Genomic DNA, 14,215 nt, shown 5'->3' with positions numbered 1-14,215 from the left:
CGAGACGGGGATCGTCTCCCCCTCCGCCAAGCGAACCCAAAATGGCGGCGGAGTGGCGGCGGCAGAGCGGCGGCGGCAGCTCCTCGGGAGGGAGGGAGGGAGCGAAGGGCGCCTCGTACCCCCCCACCTCCCACTCCTCCCTCTTGGCTTTCTCCACCCCCCCTCGCCCGACTCCGGCGGCGCAGCGCGCACGCCCGCCCACAAGCGCCGGAGTGGAGCTGGGCTCGTCGCTCGCGGCTCCCACCAACCACCACCCTCGGCCGCCCGGCGCGCCCGCCAGCCCGGACGCGCTCGCTCCAGGGCGCCTCCTCGCCCCGCTCCCGGCCTCCCCGCGGCCCCTGTGGAGCCGGCGCTGGCGCGGCCCTCACGCGTACCTCCAGCGGCGCGAGCCCCAGCCGCCTCCTCCTCGGGCTCCTCTTCTTCCCTCCCCCCTTCCCCGCCCCCACTGCCACCAACAGCCGCCGCGGCCGCCGCCGCCTCCTCCTCGCCCCCCCCCCACATTCCCTCCACCCCTCGCGCGTGCGTCTCCCACAATCCCCCCCGCGGGCCTGTTCCATTCTGGTAGCTGCGGGGCGGGGAGACGAGGGCGGCGGGCACGGGCGGAGCAGGCCGTTGTAACCGGACCCACCCGCGCGGCGGACGGTGGGCTGTGCCGACTGACTCCCTGGCCACGGCTCCGCGGCGGCCGGGGTCGCTTCTCCCCTCCGCTTCGAGCGCCGGCGAGTGGGTGAGGGGCAGCGGGGCGCCCCTCCGCCGGGCGGCGGTTGGAGGCCGCGGCGGCTGCGCGGTGAGCAGTTTCCTGCTGGAGGGGCCGAGCGGGGTGCTCCGCGGTGGGGCCGGCTGTGTGCAGCCCGCCGAGCTCCGCTGTGGACTGACCTCGTCGGGAGGACCGGTCCGCGCCCGCCGGTGACGGAGGGACCCTGCGCGGGGGTTTGCCCACGAGGGGAGGCAGCGGGACTGCGCGCTCCCAGGAGGTAGGAAGTGGGGCCGAGCAGGGCCGGCGACCTTCCTGGGGGACGTGTTTCTGGGCTCATGGTTGTGGACTTGGGACCCAAAGAAAAACGCGCGCCGTGGTCGTCTTTCTCTCTTTCTAAACCCCGCTAAGATTTCTCGAATCTCACACACTGCGGTCTTTTTGTGCACGATTCCTTCCTTCTGAGAGGGTGATACATTTTCAACTTCACGTTAGGGCAGCGGTTCTCAACCTTCCTAATGCCGCGACCCTTTAATACAGTTCCTCATGTTGTGGTGACCCCCAACCATAAAGTTATTTTCGTTGCTACTTCATAACTGTAATGTTGCTGCTGTTATGAATCGTCATGTAAATATCTGATAGGCAGGATGTCTTTTCGTTGTTCGCGACCCACAAGTTGAGAACCGCTGTGTTAGGGGATAAAGAAACCATGTATGTCTGGTTCGGTTCTGGGCCCGATCTTCCGCGGCTTGTATGTCCTTCAGGAAGTTCTTTTCCTTCGCTCCATCTTAGAGAACGCAATTTAGGTCGAGTCGGAGTCGAATTCGCTCCGAGGCACAGGGAGGGGGCCGAGTATTCCGTTATCGTTCAGAGTACCGTTGATGTTGATAAGGTTTGTGGGTGTAATTGGTAGTTGTGTCTCCTTCTTCCAAATCATTGATAAAACTATGCAAAATTAGGCCTATCAGGTTTCTGTGGCTCCTAATACTTGCTTCTCAAAACTCTGTACCAACACTTAATCGGAATGATTGAATGCAGAACTCTGGACTATTAAAGCACACAGATAATCCCACAGCCTCTGCATTTCACCCACAGGGTAGAGCGGAACCAATGAGGAAAGGGATCTACGTAGGTTTCCCTTTTCTTCAACATCTGTGGGCTCCTAGGGACCTAGGGGACAGTTTGAAAATCTCAAAGGTCTAGTCAAGTCCAAGTAGACACGCCTAAATTTCACCCTTAATCATATTTCAATGTATGGATCAGGTTTTGATGGCTTGCTTTTTTTTTTTTTTAACTCAGTTTTAATCACCTAACTATATATTTGCTTTTCCTAAGTATGTCTCAAGTTCCAACTCTTTCATGGAGCCCACTTAAGTTTACCTTGATCTTTCTTTCTTTTTTTTAATATTATTTTTTATTGATTTCGAAGAGGAAGGGGGAGGGAGAAAGAGAGAGCTAGAAACATCAATAATGAGAGAGAATATTCCATCGGCTGCCTCCTACACGCAAGCCCAAAACCCGGCATGTGCCCTTGACCGGAATTGAACCTGGGACCCTTCAGTCCAAAGGCAGACGCTCTATCCACTGAGCCAAACCAACGAGGGCACATTGATCTTTCTTTAATTGTGTTTTATATGCAAGTGCCTTATCCTACCGACACGTTTTTAATTTGAGGGCAGGGACTATGGCTAGCATGTGAGTCATGGAAATGTTGACGTGAATGTTAGATACTTTAAACATGAGAAAGGAAAGAGAATTGGCATTATCTTGTATGTTCTTCAGAAAGGAGAACATGTGTTCCTGTTTAATCCTCATAATAAACAGCATGTGAGGTAGATCACCTTATCCCCATTAAAAGCCTGAGGCTCGGAGAAGTTCAGTAAGTTTATCTTTAGGCTTTAGTTTGTCTGTCTCTTAAAAACTTAAATTATTTCACTATACCACATTGCCTTCCTGGTAAAAGAATTTTACCATTTTATAAAGAAAGTTACTTATGGTCTCTGCCTTCATTTAGCTTTCAGTAACTGCACTAAGTTATGAATTGTCAGCTAAGTATAGGCAGATTCTATAGTACTCTGTTCTTTTGTGTATGCCCCAGGTGTTACCAGAGACTAAAATATAAAATAAAATGGCCTTCAGGCGGCTCTCATGGAGGCAGCTAGTTCGAGGCTGGGAAGCGCTGCCCAGAGGAGCGAACAATACAGTCAGGATGACTAAAGGTGATCCCAAGAAGCCAAGGGGCAAGATGTCTGCTTATGCCTTCTTTGTGCAGGCATGCAGAGAGGAACATAAGGAGAAAAACCCAGAAGTTCCAGTCAATTTTGTAGAAATGTCTAAGACATGCTCTGAAAGGTGGAAGACAATGTCGGCAAAAGAGAAATCTAAATTTGATGAGATGGCAAAGGCAGATAAAGTACACTGTGATCGGGAAATGAAGGATTATGGACCAGCTAAGGGAGGCAAGAAGAAGAAGGACCCAGAAGCCCACTGTCTGGATTTTTCCTTTTCTGCTCGGAATTCCGCCCCAAGATCAAATCCACAAATCCTGGAATTTCTATTGGAGATGTGGCAAAGAAGCTGGGCGAGATGTGGAATAACTTAAGTGACAGTGAAAAGCGGCCTTACAACAATAAGGCTGCAAAACTGAAGGGGAAGTATGAGAAGGGGGTCGCCGACTATAAGTCCAAAGGCAAGTTTGATGGCATAAAGGGTCCGCTACAGTTGCCCAGAAAAGGGTGGAAGAAGATGAAGAGGAGGAGGAGGAAGAGGATGAATAAACTTTATCTGTCTCCTTGTGAATACTTTATGTAGGGGAGCTCCGTAATTGACACAGCTCTTATTTGAGAGGTGTCTGTTGCCCTCATTAGGATTAATTACACAATTGGATCATGATCATATGTAGTCTCTCAAAGTGCTCTAGAAATTGTCAGTGGTTTACATGCAGTGGCCATGGCTGTCCAGAGCACCCAGAAACTGTATCAAAGTTATACATATTTCCAAACATTTTTAAAATGAAAAGGCTCTTGTGTTCTCCTCGCTCTGTGCACTTCGTTGTTGGTTTGACGGCATTTAAAGATGTTTCTGGCATTTTCTTTCTTCCTTCCCTTCCTTCCCTTCCTTCCCTTCCTTCCCTTCCTTCCCTTCCTCCCTTCCTTCCTTTCTTTCTTTAATCTGCAAGGTGGTGTTACCTATTTGGCTATTGGCTAGAAATCCTGAGTTCTCAACTGCACATATCTATAGTTTGTAAAAAGAACAAATAACCAAGACAAGCTCTTGATGCTCTTTGCTTGGCGTTGAGGCTGTGAGGAAGATGCCTTTTGGAGGGGCTGTAGCTCAGGGTGTGCACTGTGAGGCTGGACCTGTGGACACTGCAGTGGGCATCCATTTAGCTTTAGGTTGTCTTGTTTTTGTACATTGTGACATAGCATCCTGCCATTCTTAGCTGTGGAAAAAGGGGGGTCAGCTGGCACGAGAAGTATTTGGATCATTTTTAGTTGTGTGGTAGTTTTAAACTGTTTTAAAACAAACTACAACTCTTCATTGTCAACAGTGACAGTGCATCAATGAAAGTTCAAGAACATTCTGTACTAAACACAATTTGCAATATTTTGTTAATTTTTGTATGTTTAGAATGCTGAAATGTTTTGAAGTTAAATAAAAACAGTATCACATTTTTTAAAAAAATGGCTTTATTGAATGAGTGAACCAAGGAAGGTATGGAAGACAAAATAATGGTTCCTCCAAAGACAGTGATGGTGAACCTATGACATGCGTGTCAAAGGTGACACGCGAACTCATTTTTTTGGTTGATTTTTCTTTGTTAAATGGCATTTAAATATATAAAATAATATCAAAAATATAAATCTTTGTTTTACTATGGTTGTAAATATAAAAAAATTTCTATATGTGACATGGCACCAGAATTAAGTTAGGGTTTTTCAAAATGCTGACAAGCCGAGCTCAAAAGGTTCGCCATCACTGTCCAAAGATGTTCACGTCCTAATCCCTGGGACCTGTGAATATATCACATGACAAGAGTAAATTAAGTATGCAGATGGAATTGAGGTTGCTAATGAGCTGACCTTAAGTAGGGAGAATATCCCGGATTACTTGATAGGCTTACTGTAATTACAAAGTTCTGAAAAGTTGGAAGAGGGAGATAGAAGTGTCAAAATGATGCAATATCACAAAGACTTGACCAGCTATTGCAGCTTTTGAAGATGAAAGCGCAGGCTTTAAAAACTGAAAAAGTAAAAAAAAAAAAAAAATTAAAAATAGCACACACACACACACACACACACCCCTCAACAGATTCTCTACTAGAGCCTACAGAAAGAATACAAGCCTGCAGACACTTTGATTTTGGACGTCTAAACCACAGAAAGTGGCAAATTTGTGTTGTTTTATGTTGCTAAGTTTGTAGTAATTTGTTACAGCAGTAATAAGAAACTAATATAGAGCTCTAGCTGGTTTGGCTCAGTAGATAGAGGTTTGCCTGCGGACTAAAGGCTTCTGGGTTTGATTCTAGTCAAGGGCACATGCTCAGGTTGCAGGCTCCATCCCCAGAAGGGGGCGTGCAGGAGGCAGCCAATCAATGGTTCTCCCATCAAGGATGTTTCTGTCTCTCCCTCTCCCTTTCTCTCTGAAAACAATAAAAATATCTTTTTTTAAAAAAAAAAAAGAAACTAATATAGAAAAGGGAGCCAAATCATGACTAACCTCCCAAGTACTCTGATTTGGACTGTGATTTGTGCTTTAAGTGCGGTTGTGGTTTAACTGAAAGTTTTCTTTAAGCAAAGTTATAGGCACTCAAAGCTGCCTAGATTTCCAGTAGAGGCATACATTACACTTCACTTTATTGTGCTTCACTTTGTTGCATTTTATAGGTGTGTTTTTTTACAAATGGAAGGCAACACTGTCCACCAGCAAAAAGATTACAACTCACTTAACTGCAATACTCACTTTATTACAGTGATCTGGAACCAAACCCACAATATCTCCAGGGTCTATCTGTATTTCCCTATTGCTCTGCTTCTTCTGGCATCAGTCCTCAAGCTGTATGATATACTAGAGGCCCAATGCACGAAATTCATGAATGGGTAGGGTCCCTTGGCCTGGCCAGCAATCAGGGCCAATCTGTGGGACGACCGGCGGGGCGATTGGGAGGGCCCCGTTGGCACCTGCCTTGGCTGGCCTGGAGCCTGCAAGCTGGGGGCAGCACCTGCGTTGAGCTCTGCCCTCTGGTGGTCAGTGCACGTCATAGCAACCAGTCGTTCTGCCGTTCAGTCAATTTGCATATTAGGCTTTTATTATATAGGATGGGCTGTATCAGCCGTGGGCAAACTACGGCCCACGGGCCAGATCCGGCCCGTTTGAAATGAATAAAAATAAAAAATAAAAAGACCGTACCTTTTTATGTAATGATGTTTACTTTGAATTTATATTAGTTCACACAGACACTCCATCCATGCTTTTGTTCCAGCCCTCCGGTCCAGTTTAAGAACCCATTGTGGCCCTCGAGTCAAAAAGTTTGCCCACCCCTGGGCTATATGATATTACTGTCCAGCAGCAGGTCTTAGCTAAACTGCTCTCAGATCCCCCCCGCCTCCCTGCAATAGATGCAAATAAACATTTCGTGGTGCTTCCTTGCTGGGATGTTGTCTAAATGCAGTCTAGATAAATAGGAAAAGCTCTGTAATATAAACTTTAAAAATAAGACTTCAGATGTTAAAATAAATTTTTAAAGCCTTGGCTGTGGAGGTCAATTGGTTAGAGCATCATCTCAATATGCCAAGGTTTTCGGTTCGATCCCTCCTCAGGACACATATAAGAAGCAAGCAATGAATGCTTAAATAAGTGGAAAAACAAATTGATGTCTCTGTCTCTGCCTCTCTTTTTCTCTCTAAAATCAATAAATAAATTTTTGTTTTGTTTGTTAATCCTCACCACAAGATACTTTTTCTTTTGATTTTTAGAGAGAGTGGAAGGGAAGAAAGGTGGGAGGGCGGGGGGAGACACAATTGGTTGCCTCCCACACTCTTCCTTACTGGAGCTAGGGCTGAACCTGAGACGCAGGTATGTGCCCTTGACCTGAAATCAAACCTAAGACCCTTTGGTGCATGGGCTGATACTCTAACCACTGAGAACACAGGCCCAGGCAATCAATAAATTTTTTTTTCTTAAGGAATTTTTAAAGATAAAACTTACTGGTTAAGTTTATAACTAAATGTTTAAAATAGTGAATTTATTTAAAAATTTTTCTTAATAGAAGATATCAAACTGAAATAAGGTTCAAATTAATAAAATGAATTTTAATAATTCACTTATTCTTAGCTAAGATCAGAATCAACAAATAGCTGCACAAATAAGGGCCACCTAGGAAGAAATATGGTATAATGATGAAGAACGTCACTCAAGTCCAATAGCCATGTTTACATTCAAGCTTCTCCATTTTTTAACAGTACAGTGGTTTCCATGCCAGAAAAATTGTGATTTTGCAGCTCTTCCCATAAAGAGGTAAAATCTACTTCCCATCCTTTGAATCTGCAATAATATGTGACAGAAGACCATGCTGATTCTGAGCTAGGTTTGAAGAGGTCTCAAGTTATTTCAGGTCCCTTGGACCTCTGCCACTGCTATGACAAGTCCAGGATACACGGCTAGAGAATGAGAGACAGTGTAGAGCAGAGTCAGTCATCCCAGTGGAGGCCAACCTTGACCAGCCAGCCAACCTCTTTGGTGGTAAGACAGACAATTGGTGTGCAGCCAAGAGTGAGAACCATGCACAGATGTCAATGGTCAAGGAAATTTCAACCCATTTAACTAACATGTCTTTTGGGTACCATTATACCAATTAAATATGCAGTACATATTTCTCCAAAACAAATATTCATGTACCCATTAGCTAGCATTAGAAAGAGATCATTACCAATTTCTCTGTCTGCCTTGCCCCAGTCTTATCTCTTTACTTTCTCTTTAAGAGTAAGCATTATTCCAAATGATGTGCTTATTCTCTTTTTTTTTTTTTTTTTTAAATATATTTTATTGATTTTTCACAGAGAGAAAGGGAGAGAGATAGAGAGCCAGAAACATCGATGAGAGAGAAACATCGATCAGCTGCCTCCTGCACATCCCCCACTGGGGATGTGCCCGCAACCCAGGTACATGCCCTTGACCGGAATCGAACCTGGGACCCTTCAGTCCGCAGGCTGACGCTCTATCCACTGAGCCAAACCGGTTTCGGCTGATGTGCTTATTCTCTTGCTTTTTCCTTTCAATTTTACTAAATATGTATATACTAGAGGCCCAGTGCACAAAATTCGTGCACTCGAGGGGGGCGTCCCCCAGCCTGGCCTATGCCTTCTCACAGTGCGGGAGCCCCTCGATCGATTTCCCTAAAGAGGTAGGCCCCGCCCACCCACTGGGGCTCCTCGATGGATTGCCCCAAAGAGGTAGGCCAGAGCGGGGGCTCTCGCCTCCGCTGCTCCACGTGCACGCAGCCCCGCCCACCTACGTGTGCTCACCGCACACGCAGCCTCCTGGTGATGGATTGTTACAGCGTGAGGGCATCATGGCATGAGGACATGATGACCACATAGGCTTTTATTAGTATAGATTGATGAATTAAATCAAGTGATGAATTAAGCTTTGTATGTTTGATTTCTTTAATCCTCACCCAAGGATATTTTTTCCATTGATCTTTAAAGAGAGTGGAAGGGAGGATGGAGAGAGAGAGAGAGAGACACATCAACTGGTTGCCTTCTACACGCCCCCAGACTGGGACCAAGGATTGAACCTGCAACCCAGGCATGTACCCTTGTCCAGGAATTAAACCCAAACGCGAGACCCTTCAGTCCAAGGGCCAACGCTCTAACCACTGAGTAACCGGTCAGGGCAAGCTGTTTTGAATTTTATATGTTCTATTCCTGTATATAATAGTTAGATTACTCAATATTAGCTTTTTGTTTTGTTTTTTAATCCTCACCTCAGGATATTTTTTTTTAATATATTTTATTGATTTTTTACAGAGAGGAAGGGAGAGAGATAGAGAGTTAGAAACACTGATGAGAGAGACATCGATCAGCTGCCTCCTGCACACTCCCCACTGGGGATGTGCCTGCAACCAAGGTACATGCCCTTAACCGGAATCGAACCTGGGACCCTTGAGTCCGCAGGCCGATGCTCTATCCACTGAGCCAAACCAGTTAGGGCCAGGATATGTTTTTTATTGAAAGAGAAGAATGGAGAGAAAGAGAAGTATTAATCCGTTGCCTCCCGCTTTTACCCAACTGGGAATCGAACCCACAACCTTTTTGGTATACAGGACAATGCTCCAACCTGGACTAATATTGTCCAGGGCTCAATATTAGTTTTTGAGAGTCATACATGTAATGCATGTCACTGCAACTTACTCTTTTTATTTCTGTATGGATTTCCATTGTATGACCATATCTCTGTTTACTCACTCTTCTACCAATGGACATTTGGGCTTTTCACAATTTTTGATAATGCTTCATATTCTATTACTATGTCCATTGTTATAGATATTTTCCAGTGTACATGTATAAGTGTTTTTGTAGAATAAATACCAAAGAATAGAATACCTGGGTTTCAGACTTGTACATTTTCAACTTCACAAGATGATGCCAAATTTGTTTTTTAAGATATTTGTATTTACTCTCTCGTTGACAATGTATGAAAGTTCCTAGTGCTTCCTTCATGGCCTCTTTAACATTTGCTATTGTCTGATCTTTTCATTTTTCCCAAAATGGTGGTTGTGAATGATCTCATTGTGGTTGTTTTAATTTGTATTTCTCTGATTTGTAATGAGAATTCTCATGGGTTTACTATCCACCTGTATAAACTTTTCCGTGAAATGTCTGTCTGTGTCTTCTCATTTCTTATCTATTGTAGGCATTCTTTATGTATTCAGGATACTAATCCATTGTGCAAATGTCTTTTCCCAGTTCTGGCCGACCTTTCCACTTCTTCAAGAGTGTGGGGACAATGCTGAAAGGAGTGACAAGACTTGTCTCCAGGGTCCATAAGGTGAGTCCTAACTGACTTCAATGCTTTGTACAAACTGTCTGTAGGTGGACTTCTGTTTTTATATGGATTTACTATATCCAGAATTAAATCCTCTAGAGAACTTCAGCTGACTTTAATTTATAAGTTCACACTCAAAAGAACAGTTACAGTTCCATTTCCCTTCCCATTCACTTCATTCCCAGCTGCCCTAACAATCTTCAAGTAACAAGGTCTCCATAGAATAGTTCTGTTTGAGAATTTACCATGTCATAGGAGAAGTAACATTTTTTAAAAGATTGATTGCAGTTCTAACTTTTATTCGTATTCTCTAGTTGGATTATCATTTCTTAATAAAGTACTTAAAAAAAAATATGTTGCCAGTTTAGACCCTAAGTATCTGATAGTTGAATAAAATCATATATGAAAAAAACATTCTGTTGCTCTACTTCATTCTTTCATTTATTTAGCAAATAGTTTTCATTACTTTCCATATTGCAAGTACTGAGGATTTTCAGATTACTCATTTCACTAATGGTTACTATTTGTTGGGCATTCGTTATGTGCCAGGCACGGGGCTAATGCTTTACTTTTTTAGTTGTCATAATAACCCAGGAACTAGATGATACCTTTGTTTCACAGGTGCAGAAATTGAGGATTAGAAAGGCAAAGTAAGAGGCTGTGAAATTGCAGAGCCCAGACTAGGTACCATGTCTGTCTGACTTCAAAGCCTGTGGCCTCAACCACTGTGCTATAGTGCATGTTATAGTCCATGCAATTTAGGATCTCAAAGTCAGTAGTGGAATCATGAACAAATGGTTGTTGTAGTATGGTGCTGTTATTAAAGCACCCAGTAGGAGCACTTAACCTGGATTAGTAGGATCCAGAGGAAATCCTCCCAGAGCTGTATCCTGAAAAATGAGAACTGAGCCAGAAGGGCTTAGTCACTTCCATCTCATTGTCTAATTATTGCAGATTAGATTTCCTAGAAAAGCAGCCCTTCCTCCTGTAGAATTCATCTTTTTTCCAGGGGTTTGCCATAAACCTATGTACATCAAATGAAAATAAAAGCAAGGATCAACAGAGGAAGGATTCTGGTTTCAACATTTAAAAAGCTACAATTTCTTCTTCCAAAATGCAGAGATGTCTGAAGAAATTTTGTGCTTCACATAGATTGGTTTAGAGTAACTGTCTTGATTTGGCTCATGAGTGCTATTCTTAACTGCGTGATGTTCATTCTGGAACGGTGTAGAGGCTATTATACTTATAGTTGTTTTCCCTGGAAGCAACAGACTAGCTGGATGATGCCATATAGAATGCTGTGATAAGTAAGGAATCCATTTTGCTAGCTCTTAATTTGCTTCAAAAAGCAGTTAACAAAAGTCATAGAATTCTTGTAGAAATAGCACCACCTTGTGGTCCTTGAATATCTTAAATTTTCCACTTCACTATTTTTTAGAGTTGGTACTTTCTCTCCAGTAGAATTGACACTGTCCTGTCAATAGTAGGGTATACTATTCAGGTTGCTGTACTGAGGCAACAGACCCTGAATTCTCATTGGCTTAACACAACAAATGATGTTGTTTATCAAGATCTGTGCATGTGTTTTGTTTTGTTTTGTTTTTCCTGTTGCTGTATTTCCAGAGTGGTTTACAGGCACGTGTAGGAGGGGCTTGACATGGGATGAAGGTTCATCTTGGGATGCCACCTCAGCACATAGGTTGCCGTGACAGGGGAAGAAAGAGGATTTATAGTCACGCTAAGCTGACTGACTAGAAAAGACACAAATTATATTCATGTAGAGCTCATTTACGAGAATTAATAAAATAACCCCAATTTGCACAGGAGGCTGGGAAATATAGAGAATTTGGATATTTGATAAACATTGGAATCTGCAATCCTCAGACAAAGTTGGAGCAACTCTGTTACTTTATATTAAATCTATAAGTGCTGGTTTAAGAGGTTTCCGTATGCAGTTGAGTTGAATTAGTGCAATTTATTTTCACTTATCTAGATGCTTTACATACTCCCTGCTATATGTCTCCAATGAAAGGTTCTTTATTCCAGAGCGCAGTATGAAGTATTTGTGGTGTGTTACTTAGAGAAGGAAATACAAAGGTGAATAAAATCTGATCCATTCTCTTCCAAGTGTGTGTCCTAGAATGGGAGACAGACTTGTGTATAAGATAATCTACACTAATAAAAGAGAAACATGGTAATTGGCGTATGACCGCTACCCTTTTCATTGGCTAATCAGCGAGATATGCAAATTAACTGTCAGCCAAGATGGCAGCCGGCAGCCAGGCAGCTTGAAACTAACATGAGGCTTGCTTGCCTCAGTGACGGAGGAAACCAACATTCCCCGCCTGCGGCTGCTGGCCTCTGAGCGGGCAGTTTAAGAAACATTGTAAGCAAAGGCCAGAAACCTACTTTCAGCCGCAGAGGCCTAAGAGCTGGAGCCAAGCCTCAAGGTAAAGCTGGCCCAGAATAAAAAAAAAAGAAAAAAAGGAGCGGTTGGGAACTTCAGTCACTCCCAGCCTGAAAACAGCCCTCAGCCCCTCACCCAGACTGGCCAGGCACCCCAGTGGGGACCCCCACCCTGATCCAGGACACCCTTCAGGGCAAACCAGCCGGCCCCACCCATGCACCAGGCCTCTACCCTATATAGTAAAAGGGTAATATGCCTCCTGGCACCGGGATCAGCGTGACAGGGGGCAGCGCCCAAACCCCCTGATTGCCCTGCGGCTCTGTGTGTGACAGGGAGCGGGGCCCCAACCCCCTGAGCAGCCCTGCTCTGTGCCTGATAGGGGGGAGCTCCCCAACCCCCCCTCCCCCACGGGCCCTGCTCTGTGTGTGATGGGGTAGAGCCATAACCTCCCCATCGGCTCTGTGCGTGACAGGGGGTGGCGTCCCAACCTCCCCATCGACCCTGCCTTGAGTGTGACAGGGGATGGTGCCCCAACCCCCCAATTGGCCCTACCCTGAGCGTGACTGAGGGTGGCATCACAACCTCCCGATCTGCCCTTCTCTGTGCATACAGGGGGCGGCGCCCCAACTCCCCAATCGGCCCTGCTCTGAGCCCGACCAGGGGCTGCACCTAGGGATTGGGCCTGCCCTCTGCCACCCGGGAGCAGGCCTAAGCCAGCAGGTCGTTATCTCCCGAGGGGACCCAGACTGCGAGAGGGCACAGGCCGGGCTGAGGGACCCCCCCTCCCCCCCAAGTGCACAAATTTTTGTGCACCGGGCCTCTAGTATATAATAAAAAGAATAGGTTTTGTAGTCAGACAAACCTGAATTTGAATTCTGGCTTCACCACCTGCCAACTCTGACCTTAGACAGGATTAATTTCCCTGAATCTTGGTTTCCCTCATCATAAAACATGATATTATACCTATCTTCTAGGATTCTTGGCTCAGAAATGTGTTTAAAACTCTGTATTGCCTCACATCTAACAAGTATTCAGTTAACAAAAGCCGCGAATGCAGTTCAAGGCGGTGTAAAAATGCCATGGAAGCACTGGCCGGTGTGGCTCAGTTGGCTGAATGTTGTCTCTTATACAGGTCTGGTTGCTGGTTCAATTCCCAGTCAGGGCATGCAGGGGGCAGCCAATTGATGTTCCACTCTCACATCCATGTTTCTCTTTCTCCCTCTCTCTAAAAATCAATAAAAATATATATTTTTTTAAAGAACCTATTGCCCTGTCCAGTTTTTCTCAGTGGAGAACAAAGGGTCACGAGTTTGATTCCAGGTCAAGGGTACATACCTCACTTGAAGTTTCAATCCTCAGCTTGGGGGTTGTGCAGGAGGCAACCAGTCCATGTGTGTCTCTCACATCAATGTTTTCTCTCTCTCTCTCTCTTTCTTTCTTTGCACCCCTCCCTTTCACTCTCTTTAAAAATTAATGGGACAATATCCTTGGGTGAAAATTTAATATATATATATATATATATATATATATATATATATATATTTTTTTTTTTTTTTTTTAATGCCATGCAAGACAAAGTGTTATCAGCAGAGAGGGAAAATAATTACTTTTGACTGGAGGTATCTGGAAAAACTTCACAGAGGTTGTGACATTTGAGATGAGTCTTAAAGGAGGAGTAAGATTTCAATAGGGAGAGAGGGAAGTTGAAGTAGAATGAGCAGTATAGAAGTATCAAAGTGAGTAACATGGTCATAGGCTCGAATATGGAGCTCACACAGGAATGAGACTAGAGCGGTCCGTTGAAGTCATGGCCTTGATTACCATGCTAAGGACTTTGGGGCTTATTTTGGCATTAATAGGAAACCAAACTTTATTTATAGATTTATTTATATCTATATATATATATATATAGATTGATTTCAGAGAGGAAGGAAGAGGGGGAGTTAAAAACATCAGTGATGAGAGAGAACTATTGATTAGCTGCCTCCTGCACTCCCCCCACTGGGGATGGAGCCTGAAACCCAGGCATGTCCCCTTGACCGGAATCGAACCTGGGACCCTTCAGTCTG

The 14,215-nt window shown here is 44.6% G+C and overlaps 1 protein-coding gene and 1 pseudogene across 4 annotated transcripts in view; both read left to right on the top strand.

Moving 5' to 3' along the window:
- The window catches only part of DAP3 (death associated protein 3), a 30,380-nt gene that overhangs the window by 336 nt on the left and 15,829 nt on the right, over nt 1–14,215 (top strand). For 2 of the 4 annotated variants that reach the window (XM_036343789.1, XM_036343788.1), the window contains exon 2: nt 9,661–9,742. In XM_036343789.1, the coding sequence (XP_036199682.1) occupies nt 9,661–9,742 (82 nt within the window). Of the gene's footprint in view, nt 1–557; nt 975–7,155; nt 7,211–9,660; nt 9,743–14,215 lie in introns of those variants that run through there. The other 2 variants (XM_036343791.1, XM_036343790.1) reach the window with 2 other exon arrangements.
- LOC118673215 lies at nt 2,188–4,563 on the top strand (annotated as a pseudogene).

Source organism: Myotis myotis, unplaced genomic scaffold, assembly GCF_014108235.1.
Source record: "Myotis myotis isolate mMyoMyo1 unplaced genomic scaffold, mMyoMyo1.p scaffold_m19_p_18, whole genome shotgun sequence".
Taxonomy (NCBI): domain Eukaryota; kingdom Metazoa; phylum Chordata; class Mammalia; order Chiroptera; family Vespertilionidae; genus Myotis; species Myotis myotis.
The sequence above is the reverse complement of the archived record's forward strand: the minus strand, read 5'-3'. Positions and strand labels throughout refer to the sequence as shown.